This window comes from Lathamus discolor, chromosome 8 (assembly GCF_037157495.1).
Source record: "Lathamus discolor isolate bLatDis1 chromosome 8, bLatDis1.hap1, whole genome shotgun sequence".
Classification (NCBI taxonomy): domain Eukaryota; kingdom Metazoa; phylum Chordata; class Aves; order Psittaciformes; family Psittacidae; genus Lathamus; species Lathamus discolor.
Genome location: NC_088891.1, coordinates 8,275,047 through 8,295,904, shown reverse-complemented (window position 1 = coordinate 8,295,904; position 20,858 = coordinate 8,275,047). Strand labels below are relative to the sequence as shown.

The 20,858-nt window shown below is 46.0% G+C and overlaps 1 protein-coding gene across 11 annotated transcripts in view; it reads left to right on the top strand.

The window, feature by feature from the left end:
- The window catches only part of NTRK3 (neurotrophic receptor tyrosine kinase 3), a 210,112-nt gene that overhangs the window by 121,949 nt on the left and 67,305 nt on the right, over positions 1–20,858 (top strand). The window contains exon 15 of one of the 11 annotated variants that reach the window (XM_065688485.1): positions 17,858–20,566. The exons of the other annotated variants lie outside the window; for them this stretch is intronic. Within the exon in view, the coding sequence (XP_065544557.1) occupies positions 17,858–17,976 (119 nt within the window). The 3' untranslated portion in view covers positions 17,977–20,566. Of the gene's footprint in view, positions 1–17,857; positions 20,567–20,858 lie in introns of those variants that run through there. 11 annotated transcript variants of the gene reach the window in all.

Here is a 20,858-nt window from a genome sequence, read left to right as displayed (position 1 = left end):
ACTTCTTATCTAACCAGGCTGGTTTTCAGATTTAATATCTAGCTCTTCAAAGTGTGTGGGGGCACATCATGGTCAGACAGGAGCTGTCTTTCCGGTTAGAAGATTGCAGGCTCTCAGTGTTTGTTCATTGTCTGGTTAAATTACAATTCCTAATTAAAAATAGCTTCTATTGTGTAGGAGTTGGAGTGGTTTTGCATGACCACACAGAGAGCAGGAACGTTATTAGTAGCACTGCCCTGTGGGACAAGTACAGTCCAGGATCTAGCAGAGAAGCTGTATGTCAGTAGAGGTTACAAAAACAAAAACCTATCTCGTGGGCTACTTTTGGGCTAGACAGCTCAAAAGATCCCATTCAGTCCTGAAAGCTGGGGAAAGACCCATGTAAAAAGATATTCTGCCTAAAGAATGTCTGTTTCCCAGCCTGGTGTGGTGCCTGGCTCTGGGGTACGGTGTCAACAGGCAGTGACGGCTTTTGCCTCCTAGCATCATGGGGCAGAATGAACAGCACTGCTCTCTGTAGAGCAGAGCTTGATTGCTTCATGTATATATTCATATATAATATTATATATTATAATATACCAAAAATTGTCACTATTGGCTGCTGAACATTTCCAGTCTGCCTCAGCATCCTCTTGCCAGTCACGGGTGAGGACAGGGAGTGGGTTCCGTACCAGTGGGGTCGATGGGATGGAAGAAGACAGTGCTGCTAATAGAAACACCACTTTTGCTCGTGTGCTGCTGAAGCAGCTTTCTTGCACCATGGTTCAGTGTAAAGCACTTGTTGAACTCAGAGTGATTTATTGCAGTGAACAGACCTGGCTGAGAACTCAGCAAACCAATTTCCGTGTGTAGCTGATGCAAGATTTGTATGCAGGTGTCTTGAGGTGGAAAGTACGTTGAATTCACAGCATGTAAGGGTTGCTCTTGATGCTCGGGCTTGTCTCCCATTAAGGCAGGGTATATTGCATAATCCATTTTTAGATTCCTGCATGCTCATTCCTAACAGACTGCAAGTTATCTAATGCTGGATGCTGCTGGAATATAGTGTTTGGGCCCCCTCTCCCTGTCCCTACCTGGGTAAATCCAGGAACAACCTGAGACTTACTGAAAGCATGAAAATTTCTGCATGTATGATATCAGTGATCAGGCTGTCCTGCTGTTTGCATGGTCAATATGGGATGTAGTACTCTTAGCATTGACTTACAGCTGTAGATACAGCTTTTCCTGGTGTTAATTCCAAGTTCCTATTTATTGCTGATATTGCATCAGTTTCCTGTGATTCTGTCAGATTTGCAGGCCTGCAAATATGTCACACCTTTCTTTCAGCCCTACTAACCTATTTTTCCTCAATGAATTGGAGCACTGAGTCTGAAGGTTGCTATACCTAACTATTCATATATATATGTCTCATATATATATATATTTGATCTATTTGAAACGTACTGTTTTATAATGTCTGGGCACCTTTTCTTATCTTGCTAATACATTTTAACAGGTTTTACATTATCCTTCCTTGTCCCAACACTATACCTCTGTTTTTTTCTCTTTGTGAGGGAAAAGGGATCTATTTATTTTTATTTTCTTTTCCCTACAAGCATTTTTTAAACTCAGGACAAACATTTTCTCTGGATCCCATAAATGTGGCTATGGGACAAGTCTCCTAAGTATATATAGCAAATTTGCAATTAAAGGGAAACACTGGAACAAAATGACTTCAGCCTTTGTCTCTTTTCCCCCAGCCCTTCCCACCCCTCCACCTCCCTCTTGCAGAATTAATCTAAGCTAATCCTCAGATGAGCAAGATCTTTGGGAAAGCAAACAAGCAAAGTAAAACCAAGGGAGGAGAAAGAAAAATCCTTCACACTCAACACTAATAAGGAAATTACAGGCATCCTACATTATAAATTGGATGAATTTTTAATGGTTAGAAATGCAGCTGATTTATAATGCATCCATCCTGGACTGCAGGGCCTGTCGCTAGCTAATAAATAAATGACAGGCCCTTTGTATTAAAACTATCAGTCATTTTACATCTCTGCACTGTAACTGATGTGGAGCATTGAGCAAAGGGGCGATGATAGCCACCAAGTGTATGCCAAAGCAAAGGACTTCATGCTTCAAGACGTACCTGTGGTGTTGATATACTATGAAGTCACAACCCAGTCTTCAAGTCTTGTCTTATACAGGATGCAGTTCTTGCTCTATCGCATTGCTCACAATCCAAAACCAAAAAGAAATAGAGCTTGGCAAAGGGCACCATGATTTTGAAAGATCATTTTAAGCCTAGCTTAGTGCCCTGTTTGTTGTGTCTTACCCTCTATAACAAGTTAGTTACCCCTGGACAGCAGGAGAAACTCTGAGGTGGCTGCCCAAAGCTTCCTTTCTACATGTGGAAGGAGATAAGATGGTTTTGATCTGCCTTCTGTTAGACACCTTGTTCAGGTGGGGAATATCGTGTCGTCTGTTCTCTTGGTGGCCTTGGCTCTTGGCACAGCCCAGGAACCAGCATGGATTCATATGAATCCCACCACGAATGTTTGCCCTGAGGGCTGTGTTACAAATACATTCTGGGCAAACTGCAGAGATGGGGTGGGACTGCCCTGTTCTCATGCTAGATCCCAGCACAGCCCAAATGTCAGGGGAACCTTACTGAGAGCACAGCAGTCAGCTGAGTATTTGAGGGGTTGGAGTATATTTTATCCTAATCTTAATGAGGAGAAGTAACCTAGCACCTTGCACTTCCGCTGTTTCCTGGAAAGGCATTTCTCCTTCCGGCCCATCAAAGGGCTGCCAAACATCTTCATTTCCATTTTATGGATGAGGAGAGGGAGTTAGAAAGACATCAGTTTCCTCAAGGTCACACCAGGTTCCTGACAGCTACCCGACTGGCCCATGTGCAGCCCGCTGGACCGTGCTGCATTGTTTGTGAGTTGCCACCTGAAATCCTTTCACAGCCAGTCCTTTGGAGTCAGGAACTTACGTGGACAAACACGTTCTTGGAGCTGTCAGGTGTACATTATGATCCCACAAAACAACAGTTCTGAGCTTTTCCTGTTCTTTTCCAGATAGGTTAGGTCAAATTCTCCGCCTTTCCCCTTTCATCGGGGCCATGCTACCATCTGACGTGTTTCTGCTTTGTGCTCTCAAGAGACCTTTCCTTGCTGACCTCCTACAAGCTTTACTGATCCCATTCTGCCTAGGATTGCCTCCTGACCTGCTCAGTTGAAGTTGGTTGGAGCCTGAGTACTGGGCTTGGAGGAAGGGCAGTTATATTTTACCTTGGCTTTAGTTCCTGGCTGAAGGAATTGAGTGGGAAGCCTGGGATATGGGCCTTGCCACCCAAGCAAAGCACTGCTCTCCAAGATGCAGACTTTCATCGTGACCTGCAGGAAAGAAGCACTTATTGCCTTATTTATTAAATTTCCCTACAGCAGTGTAAATGCTATATCCATGATAGATACGGATCTCATGAATAATACGGAGATTTGAATTAAGTAATTGCAGTGCTTTTTTAATACAAGAGATCCTCAGTGTCAAGGAGTGTTAATGATGTATCTTGACACGGTCTCTGCAGAGGGCAATTGCAAACCGCAGTTCCGTGAGAATTCGAGAGACTGGGGGGAGAAATCCTAATGTGCTCTTCCTCCCCTCTGCTCCCTTTGGGACACTCCAGAAAGAGTATCCTGTCTGCTGCTTTTTTCCCAGCTTTCCCTAGACCCTCCGAGATGGGAAGGCTAAGTGAGTTTTGGGAAAACAAATCCCTTTTGTAGGCAGGCTGGGCCAGGCTGTTGGAGGAGGCAACTTTGGGAGGAAATGGAATACAAAGATCCTAGCAGCTCCCTGTGGTCAGTAACAGTTCTCCAGACATTTCTGGAAGAGTAAGATGATTAGTTACAGTGAAATAGCTAAATTCAGGTTTAGGTAATGATATTTAATGTCTCTGCCTATCTGAGACTTGTCTTTAATATGAAGCTCTCCTTTCCACTTGCTCCCCGAAACCCTTGTGCAGCCTTGCTATTAAACAGGTGGTACATTATTATGAGAAATTCTCTATAAAGTCCACTCTTAAATGCCTTAGAATCTTTGGGGATGAATTTAAGATATTAGCATTAAAATTTAACACCAAATGCAGTGACATCACTGTGGGGGAAGGGCTAAGGGGACAGTAATTGCAGGATGTGCTGTGGGTCATTTTGTGCCTTGCATCACTGGTTGCAGAGAGCTGGTTAGTCCTTCTTGCTCGCTGCTTTAGGTGTGCTAGGTGCCGGTGTTACAGCTACAGAGCTCTAAGGCCTCTTTAAATGAATGGAGCTGTCTGAGAAGGTTATGAATGCCGTTTCAATTTATTTTTTTCCACCAAACACAGCATCTCAAGCCTTGAATCAGGCTGTTAACCTTTTTCATTCCTCTCTTTCTAGCCATGTTCCTCTTTAAGGTTATTTCTCCGGCTTCTTTCACCATCGCCCTTTTGAAAGGAAGAGGGCAGGGGAGACCTGTGGACTCCATAGCCCATGTTCTCATTTTGTCAGTCCTGGAGGAGCAGGTCTTGCCGAAATGTGTGACCTGTGTGGAGTGGGGAGTGTGGGCTCAGGTGTTCCTTTGCTACAGGAATGGTAGCTCATTAACACATTGTGCCCTGCAGATAACTTTTATTGATCATCAGCTGCTTAATCAAAAACTCTATCACAGTTTGCTTCGATTATTCTTTTCCATCTCTTTATCTCTGGAGAATCAGCTTGGCTAAAGTTAATGTACTCATTATGCAGTTGGGAAGCCACGGCCACAGACTGCTATGTAAATCATAGGTTTTAGGGAGGTTTTTGTCCCCCTTCCTGCATATAGCAGGATGAGTATATTGGATGCATATTCCTGTGCTTGATGGGGTGAAACAGGCACTGTGGGAATTGTGCTGAGCTGGTTTGGACCTGCCTGGGGTGGCAGTACTCACCTCCCAGGTCACACAGAGCCCAGGCTCCACATCTGCATCCTCACAGTCCCAGTGGAGTGATGAACATCAATCACTGCTGCTGCGCCTAGTGCTAACCCACCCTCACCTTTCCAGAGGCTCGTGGTGGCCTCCACATCACTATAAATGCCTACCACCATGTGCACCAGCACTGCTGGAGACTTCCCTCCCATCTCTGAGAGGGATGGTTGGGTTGAAGCATCTTTGTGGAGCTGTCTCTGCTGGTGATTGCTTGACAGTTGGTTGATGAGGGTTTTCCTATGGGAGACCAAGTGGTCTGTGTATGAGAACTGGCATATATGGAGGGAGGGGACCTGTGTAGGGCATGGAGGGGACGTGTTTGAGAGATGTGAGCTGCGGGGGAAGCTGGGAGAGCTGAGTGCCAAACTGTGGTAGAGAAAGTGCACAGCTGGACCATGTGCTTGGTTTTTGTTTTCTGATGACCTGTGTACAATGTATATATAGACACAGAAGTGGTGACTGAGGGGAAAAGTAGGATGTTGAGTCCCCTGTTTAAGCAGACCTCAGCAATCCTGAAATCAACACCTTGACCGTGTTGCTGTTGGGCATTTTGCTGATGCAGTGAGGGCCACAGCTGGAAACCTGCTCTGTAAATAGTGGCTTTACTCTTCTGGTAACCACCAGAGCTCTGGGGAGGGAGACACAGAAGCTGTGCAGAAAGTGGCAAAGATATTTCCCAGCACTTGCCATGTTTTTAATGGCCAACACTGAGAATTGGCAGGCCAGTCTGAATGGGGACACAGGAAAGGCTTGGGGGGAAGGTCTGTGACAGGAGTGCTGCTTATTCCTCACACTCTGGTAGTGCTTGATGTCCTGATATGATTAATTTTATTTTTTATCTTTAAATATTTGCTGCATAAAATCATTCTCCTTGATCCTATACGCTATCAGGGTTACATATTTCGTGCTGGTTATGCTGTTGCAATGCCCTAATTTGATTGCGGAGGGTCATGTCCTGTATAATGTTGTCTCAGTTTCTCAGTAGTCAATGCAAACTCAATTTTGTTTCCTTTGAAAAGAAAGGAAGTGGAGGCAGGAACCCAGCACCCATGGCCAAGCTTATACCTGCAGCTCTTTTCTTGTTGCCTGGCTGTGAGGCTGTAATGGCTCACGCAGCTCAGCCTGAATGGGACCTGCAGGCTCCTTTTGTTACCATTTTCTTGCCACTACTGGAGGGGAGAAAGGATGGAAGCTACAGCAGAGAAAGGCCCTCATTTGTAGCTGCTGGCACCTCTCATTTGCCTCAAGGAGCCATTATTCCAACAGGCTGGACGCCCTCTTGATGGAGCTTGTCTCCGGAGGGGAGGGTTAGCTGTGTCTCCCCGTGGGACCCGGGTGAGTGTTTAGCTTTCTGCTTTTGTCTCCAATTAGGCTCTTTGTACCTCTGTGTTTCACCTGCCTCAAAGACCCTTCACCTTATGCCTCTGTTATTTATGAGTAGCTCAGAGGGGAAAAGGAGGGTCTGGTCTCAATTTGTGTGGCTGTTTTGCATGTAAAATAAGCATGTTGTGTCAGAAGCGGTGCCAGCATCCCAGCTCTCCTGGCCCCCACTGGTCTCATTTAGGGCAGCTTCAACAGCTCCAAGGCTGTGCCGTGGTGAGTGGTGGCAGGGCTTGCTTGTAACTGGAAGTGTCACTGTGTTTTTGCAGAGCTGGTTCAGAAGATGGTGGTTTATTTCAGCAGCTCGTAAAGGAGGTGTCAGCCCAGCTTTTGGTCTGTGGGAAAAAGAGCCTGCTGTTGCAAACTGGAGATTACAGCAAGCGTTTAGCTCTGGCTCCTGGGCCATCTCTGCCACTTGGGATTGCTGCTCTGGCAAATTATTCAGCTGATGGTTTCATTGCTATAGGTCTGGGCCTTTCTGCCTTTGTTCTCAGGGTATTCCTTCTTCTCAGCCTTCTCCTGTCCCATTGGGCATTCATTGGGCTTTTGATTAAAAATGGATTTGTTGTGGTGACAGAGCAGGAGTCAGAGAGGCATTGGCAGGCAGAATGGACCATGATTTTGCAGCTTTAGCTGCAGGTAGGAGTTGAAGGAATGAATCAACACATCAGTGTTCCTGGTGTGCCACCAAGCAGGCTCCCTTGGCTTGGGTCAAGGACTTAGTGGTGGGAGGCCAAGGCAGCAAAGTAGCAGTGATTTGCGTGGCCGGGCAAGGACCAGGGGAATGGGATCATGAACCCTGAGGGCAGGAAGAAAACCAGGTTGGATGTTGCAACTCACGTGATCCTCCTTGTCAGGGTACCAGGTCTTCATGGGCCAAGCGCCTGGTCCAACCAACGTCCCCGATTTGTTCTCGGTCTCGAAATATTTAATCAGAGAATCAAATATGAAGTCTCTTTAAGACGAGACTGGCACACAGCAGCTGGCTGAGTGTCACAATCAATGTATCCGCTCTGGAATATTTCCTGCAGAAATATTACATCCTCTCTCATTTACTTGATGATCTTTAGGGTGAATCAATCAAAAGATGCTGCACACAAATAGTCTAGCCCATGATCCTGTGGGTGTCCATTAGAGAGGCGTTTGCTCCGTGTTAATGGACCTGTTGATTAACAAACAAACCATTGCTTTCTAAATAGAAAGCTGTTACTTGATGGCAATTGTTAGCATTTGCTTTTCTGCTGCTCCACCTCCCCTAGGTACAGCTCCCACTGTGCCAACACAGGCAACTGTTGCAACAAAATCCAGGTCTGCACTGCTGAAGAGAAAAGCATTCACATCTTATTCAAGCAGTTGTCTGAGGTGAACCTTCTCCTGGAGGCTGGAAAGGACCGAGAGAGACTTCTTTGTACTGAGCGTGCCGTTTCACCATTGTGTGTCTTGCTCTCTTAATTGTGTTTTCTGCACCCATCTGCCTTGGCATGTGATGCCCTGTTGGATTCCAGCAATGTCTGAGGAAGATCTTCCCTTGACATCTCCAACAGGCCAAGGCTCAGCAGCTCCTTGAGGAGTCTGTTTTGGGTTTTACAGCTGGCTGAGTGCATGGGAGCTTTTATTTGGGTCTGTAAAGCTTCTAGTCTGTTGGAGCAATATTGTGTTCATTTCCTTTCCCTACAATGTGGACATTTTCCTAGTCTCCACTTCTGAGTTAAAATCTCCCCATGTTGCAATGTTAGTTCTTCCTTTTTAATGCTGTCATGATATGAACCCCTGATGGCTCTTTAAACAGCAGAAGATGGTGCTGACTGCATCGAAGATGTCCTTACCTTTGAAAGCCACTGCACCAACCTGAGTGGATCCAACCCAGCAATGACCAAAGCTGTGTAGACAAGGAGAGCAGCACGTTCAGTGCTGCCAGAGCTTTGGTATGAAATGGGAAACATGCTCCCTGGACACAGAACACTGTGCTGAGCCATGTAACACAGCTAATTGCAGAAGCAGCAGCTGACCAGCCGAAAAGCACCAGGGCTGTGGCTGTGGTTTGTGTTTAGCTTCATACTGTAGCTGCCAGTAACTGTTCTCCTTTCTGGGAAGTGTGTTTGGACCCTTGCTGCTCAGCCAGAGGCTATGGGGGCATTTGGTCTCCAACCTCCCTGGCTGCTGGTGCCAAGCAGCCACTGTTAAGCATCACTTTAGCCCACTGCAGAGGGGACCAACCCCCCTGTGTCACTTGTTTAGCTCCATCCTTTATTGCTACAAACCAACTCACACGGAGCTGTCCTTCCCACAGCTGGTGGGAGTCAGTGACGAGGCAGTTAGTGGATTAGGGCAGCAGAGTGAAAACCATTTGGCGTTTTCCTCCTGATTCTTCTGGGTGCCTTTAATTAGCATGATTGCTCAGCACGCGATTTTGCCATGTTCTTTAGCTCCCCTGGTTAGAATAATTATTCCCCCAGCTCCTTTTGTTCCAATTCCTGATCGCTTACAAAGTCTCTTGTTAAAAGCCATTAAATCTGTAATGTAAAGTGAGAGTAAATGCTCGGCAGTGTTATGCTCCCAGCCCCACACGTGAGTGCTCGCGCTCCCTGGCCCCTCTCCACACTCCTCTTCTCCCTGCCACGTGCTCTGTGCCGCAGCATCACTCTCTGCTTTGCTCTCACACACTTCCCCACTGGCCATCCCACGTGTCCCACATGCAGCAGGTTGAGTGCACGCTCTCCCTGCTTTGTGCTGGCACTTTTGGCTTTGTTCAGCTCTGTTTCCTCTCTGCATAGGCTGGTTTTGACACTGAGATTGAATTTAGGGCTGTGGACTGTGATCTCTTACATTTAGTTGCATGTGCAGATATGAAAGTGTCATTTGAAGTATATATTTTTTGCCCTGGTATGGACAGCTCTTGCTTTGAAGAGTAACATACATAAAGGACACGTCCTGGCTGTGTTGGGATTCAGGACTTCTAATGATAGATGAAGGAGAAGAGGAAAGAACTTACTGTTTAAGTAAAACTGCTTCCCCTTTTCTCAAGTATGAAAGCCTCTGGCAGAAGGAAAATGGATTTTGGATAGTCATGTTCCCAGGAGTTTCCATGTTCAAGTGCCTCCCCATTCAGAGGGCTGGGACCTCAGCCCTTTCCCTGTCCCTTATCTCTACTGATATTTGATCAACACATGCTAATGGCACACGTGGGCCTGACACAACAGGCTTGCAAAGAATTACATGGTGTGAAATAAGATTGAGCTGCAGTGCTTTAAGTGCCTTGTGTGTTTAGGTGACAGGGAGAAGGGAGAGAGGGAGACTTACTTTCAGACCATAATGAAACTCGGTCAGAGAATGGTCTAGCAGTCATGTAGTCCATTAAGCTTGGAGCTGACGGCTGGAGCAACAATTCACAGCTAGACCACCTGCTGGAAAAGGCTTGTAGGAAAGGAGCCCTGGTCTTTCCTCCTGCACTTTAATGAAGGTTCCTAATTGACAGGAGGCATGTGTTTTGGGCTTAGGTCTCCATTTGCTGCCCTGCTGTTATTTGCCAGACCTTCTGTGCTCTGCAAAGCTCACCCTCTGTTGTAGACTGGAGAGAGGCTTTCCTTGCACAGCAGCAGCCCCCCCAGTGCACTGCTTGAGGGGTTTCCCACTCACCCCATCTCTGCTTTGTTGGCTGAAAAGATCTTTCCAGGCATTTCTGTTGCAAAAACATGCCGTATATCATGTGAGTTTTGCGGGAGCAAATCCCTTTCTCCCCTCCTGCAGAATGAAGGCCACCACAAATCCCTGCCACTCATTTAGCTGGCACTACCCAAACTGTTCCTTAGGAGCAGCATGATCTCAGTGCAAATCTATGTTCCCCAGCTTGCTGTCCCCGCTTCCCCTGGGGAAAGCACAGCCCTCCCTGTGTCCTGGGGTGTGTTTTAGAGCTTGCCACATACTGGCAAGTACCAAGCCGTGGTCTTGAAACAGATTCTGGAATGAGGAGCTCTCCCCTGAGAAGAATAATGTCACTTTTCTGGTATATTTTGGTGCAGAAGACAGCTTAACTTGAGAAACATCTAGTGGGGCAAGTATCAAGAGAAGAAGAGCTTCACTGGCAGCCTTCATTTCCAAAGCGATCAGCAGAGTAGGAATGTTGAAGAGACACAGACAAAGGACAAGGATTCCAGACAACACGGCATCCAAACAGCCTCCAAAATCAACAGAACCTTGTTCCTCAAGGCTCCCTACTGCTCTCACTGTGGTTTTGCCCTCAGCTCTTCCTGTTCTCATTTACAGCTTCTCTGTAGTGCTCGGTGCCTTCTTTCCTGCCAACATCTCCTGCGCTCCTCAGTTCCCATCCTCATCTTGTAAACTCCACAAAATCATGTTTCCCCACAGGATGCTCCAGTCAACACTTCAGGCTCTCAGGCTTGTACCGCTCCTGGGCTTCCTGGAGGGCAGCTCTGGCCTTTTCAGATGACATGAGGTATTGCTGGAGCAGATGGCAGAGTAAAGAGACTTGAGCAAGCAAGGATGTATTTTGGGCCTTGATCCGTTCCTCCACGATGCCCTCTGAAGAGCAGGAGAACATCATTGGCACTGCCTGGGCAGGGAAGGTCCCAGCTGCAGACTACAGCAGTTGTGTGCTTCCACATCCACTGTGTGTGTCGCCTTTTGGTGTCTGCTCTCATATCCCAGCCATCTGGCTTTACCAAGCCCTTCATGTCCCCTTCTAGACCAGAGAGCTCCTGGAGAGCACAGGAGTCTGGGAGCTGGGGCTATTCCTTGTTAAGTGCCTGTGACTGAGAGCGGTTCCTTCAGGGACTTTGGAGAAGCCCTGGTCCTGCTCCATGCCAGTGTTTTGCCATCTGTATCGTGCATACAACAGCTCCTGCCTCCCCAGGGCATGAGCGAGGCGTAACAAATTAATGTTTATGAAGCTGTCTCTGCCTGAAAAGAAGCTTGCAACAAGGCTGTTGCTCTTCTAACTCAGGGGCTTCCTTTGCTGGTTGGCTCTTTGATGTGGCGATCTGTGGTACTGGTGGATCAGCTGTACCATAATTGGAATTAATCAGCAATTAGGGAACATGAGCCCAACTAGATTCTTCCCCAGTGGATAGTCGTTTCTGGGCGGATTAGTCAGTGGTTTCAGTAACTGTGAAATGCTCAGGGTAACTATTGCTGTCTGAAGCAACTGGGGAACAGAGGAGGTGTTGGAGGGACACGGATACCTGTCAGGCAAAGTGGAAATGAGAAGCTGTTGTCATGTTAAGCACAGTGCTTAAATTGGCTGCACTCTGAAGGCTGACTTAAAAACATGATTGACAACAGAGTATATTTGAAAACCAAAGTGATGAAAATGATGTATTACTTGTTGGGATGGGATCTTTCATGCGGGGTCCCATGGGCTTTGTGGAGTGCAGAGAGTGCACAGTGATGAGAAATGGGGACTTGTGGAGGCAGGGAGCTGTGGTTCTTCCTCCAATGGTGGGAATTGCAGAGGAGAAGGCTCCTGGACGCAGCAGTGTGAGCACATGGAGGGACCGAGGCAGCTCGATGATGCCTAGGATGTCAGCTACCACTGAACCTTAAGGTGTTCTGCAAGCCCCTTCCTGCAGCTTGTTCTCCCAGCTGACCTATAAACCTCAACAGTTTTGCCATGCGCTTTTGCATATTGATGGGTATTGCAAGGGACAAACCAGCCATCCTCTTCGCTCAGGTACCTCCTTTGTGACCCAGTATGATTTAAACGAGGCAGAGACTAAGCTCTGCATGTTGTGGGCGAAACTGCTGGGTGCCCAGTCCTTCCTCCTTCCCTAGTCCTCTTTATAAGTCATTTCACATACTCTGGCTTCAATCTAACAAAAACAAAGCAATGAGGCCCAACTGATCTGGCTGCTTTCCATCATGCAGTGGGCCTCCGAGTGGCTTCAAATAGCTGCACCTCAGTGCAGGCTGGAGAAAAGCATTGGCTGTGCCTTTAGACATGGAGGGTAGCTTTGGCTCAAATCACAGGGTATCTCAGACCTGAAAATAGCCCTTTTATTTTGCCCTTGGTCTTAAGTAGATATTTCTTTTTCCTTGTTATATTTTTTATTTTATACCCTGGTAAGTGCTTTCCTACTTTAGGGCTTTTCCTAAGGGGGATCGGTGGGGAATCTTGGAGCTCTGCCTCCTGAGCTATCAGGCTACATCATTTAGTATGTTGGAACTACTCCATCCATGCAAGAGTTCCAGAGAAAACAAACTTGTGATCCCAGCTAACATGGACATGGCCCACATTAACGGTGACAACAGTAGAAATGCAACGGATACTGGAATTCCTCCGACTGAAGGTTTAATGGATCTTACATAGTCTTAAAGAGTTCACTGCATGGAAAGCTGCAAACACTGCCCTTTTCTCATGGAGCATTGTTTGGCTGTTGAGTGCCTGTGGTTTTCTCCTACCCCTTCTTCTGCTCTAAGCCTGAGAGAAGCTTGTGTGGAAATGGGATCTTCTGGACCCATTTGCTTCTGCTGCTTGTCTTGCTCTCAGCCCATCTCTTCCCTTTCCTGCCCTCAAAAACATATGCAGTGCTGCAACCCCCTGCTTGTGATTTTGAGTTGTGGAGAAGATGAAGATGCCACAGACTAGCTAGAGCTCCATCTAGCACATTCCCAAGAGGTTTCCAGTGATGACAAGTCTCATTGAGTAAAGTGGGAGACTCTTATGCCTGAGGTTAAACCCTGGAAAATGAACGAAGATAAAAGGTGAGCTGCTGTGCTGTGGAAGGGAATAATAAGGACCCTGTTTCCATGAAAATGAATAACCATAAACATTTCTGTAGCTCTCAGAGCCTTTCTTTGAATCTTAAGAGAGCCGTTATCTACTTGAAGGTCTTCTTGAGGTCTGTGTGTCAGTGTGAAATTCATCTGTGGACTGAATTTTCTTGCAGTTCTCTATTGTGGTCAACAGGGTCAGACTGGTGTAAATGAGAGGAGGTCTAGGCTCTTTGACTTTACTTTGGGTGGTGGAGGAGATGATGTGGTTATATGCAGCTGAGAGCATCAGGGTGAACCTTGTGGTGTGCTTCTGCTGACGTTCTGTGACCTGCTTTGTTGTGGCAAGCAAGGCCTCAGGCTGGGTTGCATCTCACCCTGTTATATTATATGTTGGGGGAGGAATGAGGGGGAAAAAAGAGAGTTTTGTATCATAGCCCTGCAGATGAACCCATCCATGACAGAGAACCTGGGCTGCTGTGTTGCTTTCCCCTCTGATATAGACATATCAGTCCTGGCTTTGACTAGACGGATGGCTGTTTCTTTTGCTCTGGATGCAGGCCAGGCTTGATGGTTTTCATGCCTTCTTTGATGCTATTCATACTTCATATCTGTGCATAGAGAAAGATAAAATGTACTCTGTTGTTGGAGTCCCCTATTGCTTTTCCTTTATATCATAAATTCTGCTGTAACACAGAAGAGAGATCAAAGCTCTATTGCCTAATGTGGGCTGTGTGGATAGCAGTGTTATGCTTGGCCAGCTTGTTGCCCCTAATTTGCTATTTTTGTTTAACCCATTTTTGCCAGGCATCGCATGGCATCCCGTCGCTTTTCTCATCTGTTCCCACAGCAATTTTTCTCCTGTTTTAGAAGCAGTTTCCATCCTTGGGTTTCAAAACTGGGCTGCACCACTCCTTGGTGGATGGGGCTGCCATGAGGAGTTCTGCATTGTTTTCTGTGTGGTTCCCTCTCTTCCCCATGTCATGTTCCCTGCTGCTCTTCTCCAGTGACCTGGCGCAGCCTCGGGTCTTAAAAGCCCTAGAAGCATGGTATATTTTAGTGGTTGCAATGTTACCAGAAGGCAAACAGTGAAGACGAGTTGAAATTACCTGGTTTGTTACCTTAGTCTTGCCCTCAGTCAGTGGAGGAAGGGTGTTCCTTGCAGGAACTGTCTGCAGGTTGCATTGGGTATGTGCATGGGGAACAGTGGCTGAGACCCCACTAGCCAGGGTGGTGGGAAGTGCAGGACAGCTCTGGAGGACTAAGTGGATGGCCAGGGTTGAGGACACAAACTGATTGCATGGTTCGGTTGCCTTCAATTTTCTTGTCCTTCCATTGCCACATCCTTCCAGCCTGCTTAGAGAAAATGCCCCATCTTCCCCCTCCATCTCAAGCTGTTAGAGCTGCATAGCAAATCTGTGCTCATTCCTCCTTCCCTGTTCTCCCACACTTTCCATACATTTATTCCACCACCATACCATGGCTATTAGTAGAGACAGTATCATGTTTTAATTTAAAAAGTGGTCTCACTAGAAGGAGAAGCACAAAGTTCAACCTGTCAGACCCTTCCTGATTTTGTAGCTCTTGAGATGCTTTTGATTTGAATCTACAAAATGGGGTTTCTACCTCCTTACTATTTTCAGGCTCGTATATTGGAGTTTCTCTCCAAATCTACAATCAGTGTGTCAAATAGAGTATTTTTCCTCTCATTTTTCAGCTGTCACTGACAAATGTCAGACAAAAGAGATTGTTTTTAAAATTTCCCCAAGTCATTCTAAGAAAATGAACACTTTGTTTCTCTCTTTTTTTTTTTTTTTTTGGGGGGGGGGGTAGAGAAATGAGAAAGAAGTAAAATAAACACCCCAGATTTTCTAAGACATTTCAAAACTAGTTTTTCAGGAGCTAATAGCTTTGATGGGAGAAAGGTGACATTTGTCATAGTAGCATCCAAATTCTGAACCTGTTGAGATTCACCCATTTAACTCTGGACATCTCAGTGAACATCATCCATCTCACATCTGACAGCGAAGCCATAAACCTAGCAAGAGCCTTGTTGGTTTCTGCTCCATACAAGAGAATGGGGTTGAAGGTAGCAGTGCAATACGGGGGACAGCAGTGAGGAAAGAGAGAAAACCAGTCTGGAGATAAGCATGGGGTTTTTCAGATTCTTTGGGGACTCTGATAAATCAGAAGGAGAGGATGCCAAAATGACTGTTGCTGCATTGCTTTCCCAAGCCAGTGGTGTGTGTATTCAGCCCCTGAGCTTCAAAAACATAGGCTGTCTGCACTTTCACAATCATCCTCAATAACTACTGCATGTTGGTTATGGAGTAACCCCTGCTGCAGTCCCATCCCTCAAAGATCCTGCTGTCACTGGAGATCCCTGCAGCTGGGATTCACACCATAGCACTGATGACAAAGAGCAGAGCCCTCAGCACCCCCAGCCTTAAGCCTTGCTGGTCTTTCACATGTCCCTTTGCTGAGGCTGTGTGTCCCCAGTGGGTTTTTAGGTCTGTTGGATGTGGTCCGGCAGAAGTGGAATTGCCTTAATTTAGCAGAGCTAAGAAATGCAAAGAAAATAAAAGCAGACAGGAGTGCTCCTTGGAGATACTTGGTATTGTTGAGCATAGACTTTTCCCAGCTATCCTTTGGTAGCCATAAAACATATTTATATTATGAAAAACAAAACACGATAAATAGCGATGTTCAGGGATGCCATGTTTATTTGTCTCCCAGTAACTGTGATAAGAAATAGACTTAGTTTGCATGCACATTTCCAAGCATCAGCACTTTAAACTCTGAGAGTTGAGCTAGGCTCTTTCTCACCACTAATGATATTTCAACGCTTGGAATTTGCCTATGAATTTTGTTTATGACACATGAACTGAAGCCGAGCCTGGCTTACTCTCCCCATGTGGATCAGCCCTTCAGGGCCACTGAGAATAACAGATAGTTTCCCCCAGACAAGTTTAAACAGTTCCAAACCAAACACACAGCTCTTATCTTCATCCTCAGGTTCATCAAAAGAGGCAGGCATTTGATGAGCAGATGGAATAAAATAGTGCAGGGAAGAAATATTAATAGATATAAAAGAAAAAAACAGAAGGAAGAAATGGGATGGGGGAGGAATCTTCTGGCTGGTGTAGATTTGGTGTGAGAAACTTTCTGTTCCTAGCCTAATGGAAAACACTTTTTCTATTGAGATCAATTCACAAGGGTATCCAAACTGCTCCATGTTGCTCTAGTGATGCTAGACTTCGGCTAAACTATCTGCTTTGTTGAGGATCCTGTTACTGTATGAGGAGCTGGAGCACTTTGCAGGTGTTAGAGCCATCGTGTAGCCAAAGCGTCCCAGTAATTTCCATGGAAAAACCCTTAGGGCCCTTGAGAGTTGGGGCAGAACAGAGCAATCCCCAGAATCTTGCTATTCATGTCTTGGTCCTGGCAATTCAGTGCATCTGTGCTGGGGATTTTGCTAAGCTGGCATAGAAGCCTCTTACGTCCACACGCTTGATCTGAGCTAAGAGCAACTTCACTGCAGTCTTAGCAGCTACCTTCAATGACCTATGCCTATGTTTCTTTCCAGCTCATTAGCCTCAGTTAGGAGAAGTATCTTTACAAATGGGTGTCTGGGAAAGTAATGTAAAAAATGATGATCTGACACCTGAAGATAAATGCATGAGTCTTTTCTGCAAGAACATGCAGGACTCAGCACAAAAAATGGTAGAAAACAGGGAAATGCAGGCTAAACATCAGGATGTGTCCTAACAGCAAACCAGATTGTGCCCTCCTTCAGTCAGACCTTGAGGAAAGGGTTGTGGATGTCTCAGCAGAAGGATTAATTCCTGGAGCTCGCATCCAATGCTGCGTAACAGGCTTGCTTCTTCCAGTCTAGAGAACCATTCTCTGACAAGTCCTGAATATTTGCATTTATTTAGCTTTAGAGAAAAATGTTCATCTTTACTATAGAAATTATTAGATGTTAATTATTATTGAAAACACACTAGTAATTGGTTTCCCTGGCTGGGGCATCCCAAGGCAGGAGCATTATGAAGAGATGGTTAATACAACTCTTGGAAATGTATTTGCCCAATAAGTTTGTAAGGGAGGAGCATGCCTGTGTTCTCTGCTCCTCTTATTTTAGCTTTTCAGCTGGCCAGTATTTCTGGCAAATCCGAAACCTTCAAATTACTTTTAAAGAGGTGGGGCCGTGTAAGGAGAAGATGCCTCCAGCGTGCAGGCTTCGGTGTAGATGGGTCAGCCATGGCTAAGGAAATCTGTGGGTCTCCCCAGCCTTACAATGGTACTCTTCAGCCTCAGAAATGTTAAGCCAGACTAAATAAATCAAGAGAGACGTAGGAAGAATTCTCCATTTTCCCTACTCCCTGCTGGGGGGAAAGATGGACTAGGCAGGAATTAGGACTTTTTCACTCCCAATGAGTGGGAACCTTTAGAAAAGAGTACAGTTCCCAGTTCTCTGTCCAGACTGGTTGCATGCCCCTTGTCCTCCGAGCACTTGTGTCTGCACGTACCACACGCAATAATTGCCTGTTCCTCGTGGAAAGACGCAGTGAGGTAGCCCTGCCCAGAGAGGGCATTTTGGCTTTAATTTAATGGCAGCCGTTTGCTGGTTATTCATTTGGTTCTTTTTAATAATTACATGTGTGTCGATATCTCTCTCTTTTTTTCTAGTTTTGCTCTTTTTTGTTTTTTCGTTTACTTTATTTTGCTTTTTTCTTTTTTCTGTTTTTTTTCCCCCTTTAGGTTTCAGAGAAATTATGTTGAATCCAATAAGCCTCCCTGGACATTCCAAACCTCTTAACCAAGGCATTTATGTTGAGGATGTCAGTGTTTATTTCAGCAAAGGACGTCATGGCTTTTAAAAACTCCTTAAAAGTCCCTGTTCTGATGTCAAGTTTATAGGCTGTGCCCTCAAAATGGTGGGAAGCAGTAAGCGTGGTCTGTATGGATTGAGGTCTCCTCCTAATAGGACTCTACAGCCCTGCCTGTACACACGTTAAAGCCAACTGAAACTGGTTTTCTGTCACCAGATAACAGGGTTGTTCTTTTCCTCCAATGGTCGCTGTGTTCGTTAAATATTCCTGCAAGGCACAACAGCAGCAATGAGAGCAAATAAAGAGAATTTAAAACCCAGTTGAAAGGAGTCATCCTAATAACACAGTAAATAATTGTACTTTTGCTTTAAAATAAAAACACAAAACAAAACCAACCAAGCCAACCAAACTGACATCTTTAGTCATGTCCTCCCTGCTTGGAGTTTTCCTTGTAAGCTTGTGTCTTCGCAACACCCAGTGAATGCTGCCATCACCTCTTATGTGGCACCGCCATGGGAGGTCTCCCAGAGCGAGCCGAGGCGGGGAGCCTGGAAGAACCTAAAGCAGAATGAAGACTTTTGGTAAGAACACAGGCAGCCCTGCTCCCAGTTCTTGCGCAGAAAATAATGTTGGAAGGAATAATAATGGAAAGTGAGAAAGAAACAAAGAAAGAAAGAAGTCTTCTCTGACAGGAAGAGAATGTTGTTATCTTTGAAGTGCACATATTCTAGGAGGCTTTTTTTGTCTGTCTGTCTGTCTGTGTGTGTTAGAGCGGCTCATTGGATCTGACTATATCGTTGTCGTACTCTGGTCTCTCCCTGCTGCTTGAATGATGAGCTTTATCTGAGGAGTTGCCTGGACTTCCCGCGTGGATGGAGAATCCATAGTGCAGGAGGGTTTGTGTCCTTGCCAGGACTAGGGCAGTAAGTGAAGTGGAAGAGCGTATCAGACGCACGTAGGTCCCGGTTGCCGGGTTTTTTCCAGCCCCCTTTAGCTCTCCCCTGTATTCCCACCCAGCTAGAGACTGATTGTAACCTAGTCACGTACCCAGGATCCTCAGCTCGAGGCTGGCTGACTGAAGGAGAGGAAAAATAAGTATTCTGTTGGTTCTTCTCTGGCATAAACAGGAATATCGATCCTGTTATCTGGCCAATATTTGTATTCTCTCCCCCTCTCCCATCCCACTTTTGTCTTACTTCATCCAAAGCCTCTCAGATGGAAAAGTAAACCCTTTGATCCTGTCCTCAAGAGAAGCCAGCTGCCCTTGTGGCAACTTGCAGGGCTTTCCTTGGACTCTCTGGATGTCACGTGTACGGGAAATACAGATTTGCTCACATGTATCAGTGATAACCTATAAGCAAGGCAGATTTTCTCTAGAGCTAAAAACAAAACCTTCCAAAAGCTTCAGGTGTGGCCAGATCCTTTTCTGAGAGGAGTATTGAACCAGGAGCTTGCTCACCAGCCACTCAGCTTTGCTTGCCTTCTTGGTGGTCCGAGCTGACCTTATCACATCAGGGGTATCTCAAAGCCTCAGCCCTGAAGGGTCACAGCCACTGGAAAGAGTCACGGTCCCCCTCTGCCAGAACTGGGCAGAAGCCTCAGAATGGGATGTTCTGCTTTATCCTGCCTTTATAGGTAACCCGCATGAACCACCTTGGAGATTGCCAGGAGTTTTTCTATCAGCTTTCCCACAGGGGTGTCCCTGGGAATATTCCATTCTCTTGCTTCTTCTCGTGGTTCATTCGCATAAAGAGGTAAAGTGCAATAGAAGAGTACAGGAGAAACGGTAGCAGATTGCTTTAAGTTAACGGACATGCCTTAGGGGGGCATCTGCATTAGGACGAGGAGGCCTGGCTCAGGTTGGATGGCTTCAGAAACCATGACCAAAACTCCCAGCAATGTTTCCTGCCCGCATCGGAGCTGGAAATGCAAGAGGTGCACTGCCAGAGAGGACCTGCGGCCGTGTGCTATTGACACCTCAACCTGCAGATTCACAGAGAGAGGAGCTTCGCCAAGCGTGTGAAACACTGGGTGCTTGTCTGAACTGAATTTCCCCATCTCCTGGAAGTCTCCCACCTGACCTGGGGATGTCTTGTCCATCTGAACTGTCTCCTCTCCCTAGCACTGTTCAGGGGACTCTGCTCTCAACTGTCTGTATCAGTCGTAGAGATACATCCGTGAGCCTGGACCAGAAGCCTATATCCAAACACCTTAGCAGAGGAAGGGTTGAATTTTGCAGCTCAGGTCCATCTCTGCTTAGAAGAAATTCTCCGGACCGAACAGCATAATTTAAAGCAGTTCTCCCCACTGTGATCAATGTCTCAATTTGTTTAACACCGATTAAAGTCTCTGGTTCCTCACTGCTGAAAAACAAAAGCCAGTCATGGCCGTTTGCGATTGGTGGCTTTAAGTAGCAAGCCTAAGGATGTTTTCTTTCTTTTGTTAAATTTTATTTTATTTTTAATTATTGTAAATCATTACCTCATTTTCTGTCAATGAGACTCCTCCATCTTTGAGCATTCTTATCTTGCCATAACTATCATCCTGTGCTAATGGGAAATGGACGGTCCCTTTTCACAGAGACTATAGGGGTGTTCAATGTCTAGTTTCTTAATAAACACTTTATTTTCTAACGAAACAGCTGCATCAGGCCTCTTCTTTGAAGACAAAATAAATAAAACGTTCAGAATGACACATCCCATAGTCTACTTCTTCATGAGATGGTCCATGTGTGGGGAGTGCAGTTTGTTCTCTTCTCTGGGGGGCGCGGGGGGTGGGATTTACGCTTGTGGTATGAACATTGCTCATGTGTAGCTCTTGCTTCTGTCGGTCTCATCAAGCACAAAGATGTTTTCTTGCCTGAGAGCTTAGCTGCCGATCATCTCAGTTGACAACCTGTTGTTTTTTGTAGCTCAAAATGGTCATATTCT